This window comes from Aplidium turbinatum, chromosome 17, assembly GCF_918807975.1.
Source record: "Aplidium turbinatum chromosome 17, kaAplTurb1.1, whole genome shotgun sequence".
Lineage (NCBI taxonomy): Eukaryota > Metazoa > Chordata > Ascidiacea > Aplousobranchia > Polyclinidae > Aplidium > Aplidium turbinatum.
The window spans coordinates 13,132,780-13,140,096 of NC_137488.1; the positions used below are offsets into that span (position 1 = coordinate 13,132,780).

At 44.9% G+C, this 7,317-nt stretch overlaps 1 protein-coding gene across 1 annotated transcript; it reads right to left on the reverse strand.

Moving 5' to 3' along the window:
- Nucleotides 1-268: 268 nt before the first annotated feature.
- LOC145786207 (uncharacterized) lies at nt 269-5,866 on the reverse strand. The gene is made up of 2 exons (XM_082597852.1): nt 2,401-5,866; nt 269-2,139 (listed from the first exon to the last, which is right to left on the reverse strand). Exons 1-2 carry the CDS (start codon nt 5,864-5,866, stop codon nt 269-271), a joined length of 5,337 nt encoding a protein of 1,778 aa, XP_082453978.1.
- Between the last annotated feature and the right edge of the window lie 1,451 nt (nt 5,867-7,317).

Consider the following 7,317-nt stretch of genomic DNA (forward strand, 5'->3'; position numbering starts at 1 on the left):
AGAGCTAGACTGCTACAGTGTAAATAACTGCAGGATGCAAATAGAAACAACACTATTGATGGGAGTCAATAACACAGTTATGGCAGAACTGCTGGATGCAAATGCATCGACGACGCCGCGCTAGCTGCGGTAGTGAGGAGCACAAGAATAATAATAGTAAAATAAACACAAACACGCAATACAATTCAAATATGAAACCTAAGCAGCATGAGCAATGTCAGTTGTGCAATCGTGCCAACCAGCCAGCCTAGAAAACAAAATTGTCATTTTAAAAGTCCATACTGCCCTCTAGCAGGCAGATCTTTCTGATGTCGCGAACAAACTCTGTACCGTCAGCAACCTTTACTCGCACGCGTCTGACAAGTTTATTAGTGTCCGGCATAACTTCCTTTACAATAGCCTTGGGCCAGTGCCCACGTTTAGTTGCCTCGTCCGTTACCAGTACCAAATCGCCTGGTTTCAAGCTTGGAGATGTGCCAAACCACTTTTGTCGGGGCTGCAACAGAGGGAGATATTGCAACAGCCATTGTTCCCAAAACTTGTTTGTGAGGTATTGGGTCTTTCTCCAAGAGCGTCGATAACCGTCAGCCTTCATAAAAACATCTGGCGGTAGGGTGTCACAAGCTGATCCGGTGAGTATCATACTTGGAGTCAGGGCTTGCAGATCATCTGGTGACGATGGGAGCGAAGTGATGGGACGATCGTTTAAAATTCTTTCAATCTCTGCTACCAGCGTTAGAAGGTCGAACTCATCCAACGTAGCGTTTCCTACCAGCGACCGCATCAATTTTCTTAATAAACGAAAAAATATTTCGTAGAAGCCGCCTTGATGTGAAGCACGCGGAGGGTTGAAGTGCCAGTTCGTTTCATGCCGAAGTAAGGCATCGGTGACTTTCTTTTGATGGAGGTTCTTGAGTCCTTGCCGAAGTTCGCGGTCTGCAGCAACAAAGTTTCCTCCGTTGTCACTGTACAGATCAGTAGGACAAACGTTTCTACGGCTGCAGAATCTTCGGTAGGCTTGAATGAACGCACTTGCCTCCAGGGATTGCACGACCTCAAAGTGCACAGCACGGGTCGCCAAACAATTAAAAATACAAACATATCGCTTAACACTGCTGCGGCCGCTCTTTACCATCAATGGACCAAGAAGGTCAGTGCCAGCAGCTTGAAAAGGAATGGATTTGTTTACGAGTGGAGCAGGTAAGTTGCCCATCTGCTGTTTTCCGGCGGTAGCTTTCCAAAAACGACAGTTCATACAGGAATGCAAGACCCTTTTGACAGCTGATCGCCCTTTGACAATCCAATAACGGGAAGCAATGGCGGTAAGGACTTGTGAGCATCCCATGTGTCCTTCTCGTTCGTGATACCTCATGATCACTAGATCGGTGATTGGGTGCTGATATGGGAGAATGATCGGATGCCTTCTTCCGCTTGACAGAGAAGATTGTTGCAATCGCCCACCAACTCTTAACGTTTCGTTAACAACATAGGGGTTTAGGGACTGTAGCTCCTTCAAAGCCACATGCTTCTTCAACTGCAGGTCGGACACGAGTTCCACCGGGGCGTCAAATCCTGGGTGGTTATGGAGAACTGCGAACACCGTCGGGTATGCTTGATGCTGGGCGGCTGTGACAATGGCAAGTTCAGCTTCGTCCATCTCCTCGACACTGAGCGAATCTGTCTTAACAGTCAAGGAGTCATCTCGGCATTTCCTTTTCAGGTACAATTTGAAGCGAAGCAACCATGCAACCGTTCTTTGCAGATCGTGGAAATGCGAGTAGCGGGTAAACAACCGACAGAGAGAGTCTGAGTCCGTAATCGCGTGTTGCTGAGCTGAGCAATGTTCAATGCTTTTAACCTCTGGATCGTCTGACGAAATTCCGCCAACAAAGTCGGGCTGGTTTGGCCAATTGCTCGTGACATCATGCAAAAACTTAGGACCATTAAACCAAAGCTTAGCGGTATTAACTTTATCAGGCCAAACTCCCCGAGACGCGAGGTCAGCGGGGTTTAAAGTAGTCGGTACATAATGCCATTGATTGACACTGGTAAGCATGTGAATAGTGCTCAGCCTATTAGCCACAAAGGTGTGGAAACGAGTCGAAGTATTATTAATGTAACGCAGCACAACAGTTGAGTCTGTCCATAAGACAACACAATTGAATTTAAAATCACACTCCGTCAGGATAAAATTGCAGACTTTGGCAGCGAGCACAGCAGCAGTGAGCTCCAGGCGAGGTACGCTAACAGGCTTTAATGGAGCCACTCGAGACTTTCCAAATAGAAAATTACAAATTACTACAGAATCATCATAAAATACTTTAACATAAAACACGACCCCATAGCCACTGGTACTGGCATCACAAAAACCATGCAATTCAAAGCGGATAGCACATTTACCAAAAAGAGTCAGGCTTCTAGCGATGGAAACACATTCAAGCTCTGGAAGGGCCTTTAACCAAGCTTCCCAATTAATGTTTACTGGCCCAAGGCCATTAAGGGGTTCATCCCAATCAAGTTGAGCGTCACAGGCCTGCTGCAGGAGTTGCCTAGCAGGTAAAATGAAGGGTTGTATTAGACCCAGTGGGTCGTATGTTTGCGAAATCATGGAGAGAACGCCTCTCCGGGTGTTGGGCTTTTGTTGAATACTCACCCTCACCTCCATGCAATCGCTTGCAGCATTCCACACAACACCAAGGGTTTTCTGCGTTGGAAGCTGGCACTGCGGCAGATCGACTTTCGACGCCAAGTCTTCCTGCAACACAGAACTCAAGACCTCTGCACTGTTAGACAGGAATTTAGTTAAATGGAAGCCGCCACTTTGTAATAGTTCACGCAGTTGTTGTATTAGTTCGATAGCCTGATCCGGCGATTCACATGAATGACAAATATCGTCAACATAAACATTTTTTAAAACTGTGTTAACAGTGTTTTGATCAGCACCTGTTTCATTGTCTTTGGCAGTCATCCGAAGCGCGAAGGCAGCACAGCATGGCGACGACTTTGCTCCAAACACATGTGTTTGCATGCGGTAGTCGACAGGTTCCCGCTTGAGATCATCGTCTGGATACCATAAGAATCGAAAGGCATCCCTGTCCCCTTCGTCTACGCGTACTTGGGAAAACATGGCCTTAATATCGCCCACAACAGCGATCGGATGTTGCCTGAAGCGAAACAATGTTCCTACAAGGTTATTGGTGAGATCTGGGCCATGAAGCAGCTTGTCATTTAATGACACGCCTTTAAACTTCGCGCTGCAGTCGAAAACGACTCTAAACTTGGCCGCATTGGTCGTGCAGTGATGGGGCACATAGCACGTCTTCCCTGGTGTGTCTACCACACCAGTTTCAAGTGGCACAGCATAGCCACATTTAATATATTCCTGCATTTTACCACGATACTCATTGAATAACTCCGGGTCAGCAATAAATCGCCGCTTCATTCCCTCTAAGCGCTTGAGTGCCATAGAGCGATTATTGCACAGGTCCGGGTGTTCATCTTTCCGCAGCAACCCTACAGAATAGTGTCCATCCACCTTCTTCACTGTGTCCTGCATGATCTGCAGCGCACGTTTATCCTCAATTGAAGGACAGGGGGCCTGTGGCTCATCGATGTCATTAAAATCCTGCAACAATACATTTAACATTCTATCGCAAGACTCCTTTACGCTAAGAAAGTTTACCATTACTGGTGAGTTGAGTTGCCTATCGCCACCATCTTTCCCATAAATGGTCCAACCCAGAAGAGTGTGCAGTCCACATGGTTCTCCTGGTGCGCCAGTACGAACTTCCTGCAAAAGATAAGCCTGGTGAAGATCGCTACCCAATAACAACTCAACCTTCCTATCTTTTAGTTCAGGGAACTTTAAGTCCTCCAAATGACTATATGCACTACTAAGTGCTTCGGTGGGAATACTGTGGCTGACATCCACAATCTGGTCCATCACCAGAGCATCTGCAACGGAAAACACAGCCTGCTCTTCCATTCCCTGCACAGCCAAAAAATCAATTTTCTTGTCATGAAAGGAGACAGCATTGGTGGTCAGCAACTCCACATTGCTTTTTGTCGCAGCAACCCCTAAGCGAGATACGAGGCTTGAGGAGCATAGACTGACGCTAGAACCTTCATCGATAAAAGCATAAGTATAGGTATAGTTGGAGGGGTCCCCAGCCCATACCTTAACTGGCAAAACCTTAAAAATTGTTGTCCCAGATGTTGCTGGCACAGTTGCGGACGTTGTTGCTGAGATGCCCTTCTTCAGAGCAGAGGGGCTTTCCTCTTCCACACGGTTTACATGCAGAAGTGAATTATGCCTCGATCCACACGTTGCACAAGATTTCTTAAATCTGCAATCAACCACTCTGTGGCCTGCTCTCAAGCAACAAAAACACAGTCTATGCTTTTGCACCAGGGTTCTTCTTTCTGCAACAGGCTTTTGTTTAAACATCTCACACTTCCATAGGGCATGCGACTCTGCACACAAACAACAGGACTCTTGCTTATGGTTAGCAGATTGGGAAATCTGCTCTTGGGTTGTGCAAACCGAAGCACGCTTGTAGCCACCTTGCGGATTAGATCGAGCCATCGTTGGTTGTAGAGCTCTCTTAACATCTTTGCCTGGTTGCATAAGATGGCCATATTGGCTGTCGGCTCGAGAGGCTGCATCCTCGATCAAGACTCTTAAATCACCAAACGTGGCACAGTCCGATCCTAAGTGATTAACATTAACGAACTGCTCCTTTAGCTTATAAGGAAGTCGCAGGAACAGCCGTTGAAGCACCTCGTCACTATTTAAAAGATGAGACTTACCCCAGCCATCGAAACTGACTTCACACTTATACATCTTGTCGCAAAGCTTTGTGAGGCCCGGCGCATCCCACTCTGAAATAGGGGGTCCTTGCAGCAAATCTTCCTTCACTTTGGCCATGAGTTTTCCAGGGTTGCCAAACCTTTTTCTCAATCTATCCCATGCCATTCCATATGCTCTTTCACTATTTTGCAAGCAACTCAGGCCAGATATTACTTCCAAGGCCTGGCCTACACAATTGTCCTCCAAAAAGGCGATGCGATCTTCAAAGCTTAGATAGTTTGACTCAATGTATCGTTCAAAACGCCTTTTAAAGTTAAAGAACTTTAACACATTGCCGTCAAACTTCTCCAGCGACAACCGAGGACCATGAACATTTTGAAACCCTGCACTGAGCTGGGGTTGAGGCACGACGATGGGAAATTCACTACTATTATTAGCTTCAGTGCGAAAGGGAGATGTGTAAGGATTAAGAATATTACTAGCACTACTGCTGCCCTGAAGGATACCCTGTTCTGCTTTTACAGGTGGTATCTTTACACCACTCTCACGGGGTGTCACGTGACTGCTAGACTCAGCAGCTTTGCCTGTGTCACTGCCTGCATCCATAACTACAGATGATGTTTGATGTGACACTTGCTTGGATTGCTCTCGACAGCTTCGAATGAGGGTAGAGCATGCTTCAAGCAAACCATAAATGCTTTCCCCCATACGGTTCATCCTAGATTCCATTGAGCCTGATTGCTGTGGTTTGCATTTGAGTAAATCTAAACGTTTAAGGGAGAGCTTCCTTTGAAGTTCGAGGCATCTTTTCTTTACCTCCAAAACTTCAGAAGAACTCAGGAAATCATCACTTGAGCATAGCTCCATGTCGATGGAAGTTATGCCAAGCTCGATTTCAACCAGCTCTTGTTCTAACACAACGAGACCTGGCAGCTCTTCGCTAATGTCATGTTGACCACTAATATTAGAGGCGGCCTCATGCTGCTCTGTTGAGCCACTAGCATAACCATTTGGCTTACCCCGTCTTGGGGTTTGCTTGGGCTTTTTACGAGCCATAATTAACACACAGCAATATACAAGCTACAAAAAACAAAATCTGTACGGTACTTACCTTAGGTGAGGTGACAATTGACCTTCACGATATTACGGAGAATGTCAGTAAGCAACCTACTAAAATTACAGGGTTTAACGGTAACCAGTTCTACCTGACTAGAACAATGGCCTGACAGAGTACAGGCTTAGAAGCTTCAATCTTTGGCAGACCTGACAAGACTGCCCAAAGTGAAGATCTATTTACAAAATTTAAACAAAGTTTACAACGTGGCAGGCTCAAAGGCACAAACCAAAAAATGAATCCTTGGCAGACCTGAAAAGACTACCCTAGGATAACAAACAACTAGTTACAAAGTTCAAAGAAACTTTACAGCATGGCAGGCTCAAAGGCACAAACCAAAAAAAATGAATCCTAGGCAGACCTGAAAAGACTACCCTAGGATAACAAACAAATTACAAAATTCAAACAAACTTTACAGCATGGCAGGCTCAAAGGCACAAACCAAAAATGAATCCTTGGCAGACCTGAAAAGACTACCCTAGGATAACAAACAACTAGTTACAAAGTTCAAAGAAACTTTACAGCATGGCAGGCTCAAAGGCACACACCAACAAAATGAATCCTAGGCAGACCTGAAAAGACTACCCTAGGATAACAAACAAATTACAAAATTCAAACAAACTTTACAGCATGGCAGGCTCAAAGGCACAAACCAATAGTGAATCCTTGGCAGACCTGACAAGACTACCCTAGGATAACAAAACAAATTACACAACTAGCTAAAGTGAGCTAGACAAAGGCACATACCATAAATGAATCCTTGGCAGACCTGAAAAGACTACCCTAGGATAACAAACAAATTACACAACTAGCTAGAGTTAACTAGACAGGCATAACCTTGCACCAAGCAAAGGTATGTTTTATAAATGATGTCTAAAACGTTTTCTGCCTAGACTGGATAAAGTGCAGGCCTTACTTATTAGAAGAAATGGTGTATTGAAAACGACAATAATAAAACAAAACAAACAGTTGCTTACCGAATTCTTACATATTCCCTAGTCACTCCAAATCTCCAGTTCTCCAGATTTATAAAACAATGACCACTCCAGTCCATGCCAAAACGTAAAAAGAAAGATCAACTAGCCAAAATTGTTAATGCATGGCCGGGTCACTCAAGCATGAAAATAGAATGGAGCGGAGATACCACAATAATATTAAATGGGCGGGGAATCGTTTCTAACAATAACTACATTTGATTTGTTTATATTTATGTTAGTGTTCACGAAATTATGGCCAAGTTATCTGTCTCCGTATTGTGACATAGATTGTCGCGCAATCGTGACGTCATCATTGCGATGCACTGTCACGCTTGAGCGACAATCTCTCGTCATTCTTTCTCTAATTTTCTAACTTGTGTTTTCCAAACGTGTTGCGTCTTTCTTTTACGATGTGT

Coding starts and splice junctions, on each gene's coding strand:
- LOC145786207 (XM_082597852.1), bottom strand. CDS start 5,866: ATGGCTCGTAAAAAGCCCAAGCAAACCCCAAGACGGGGTAAGCCAAAT. Junction 2,140..2,400: donor TAGAAGCCTGACTCTTTTTG/GTAAATGTGCTA, acceptor TCTTATGGACAG/ACTCAACTGTTGTGCTGCGT.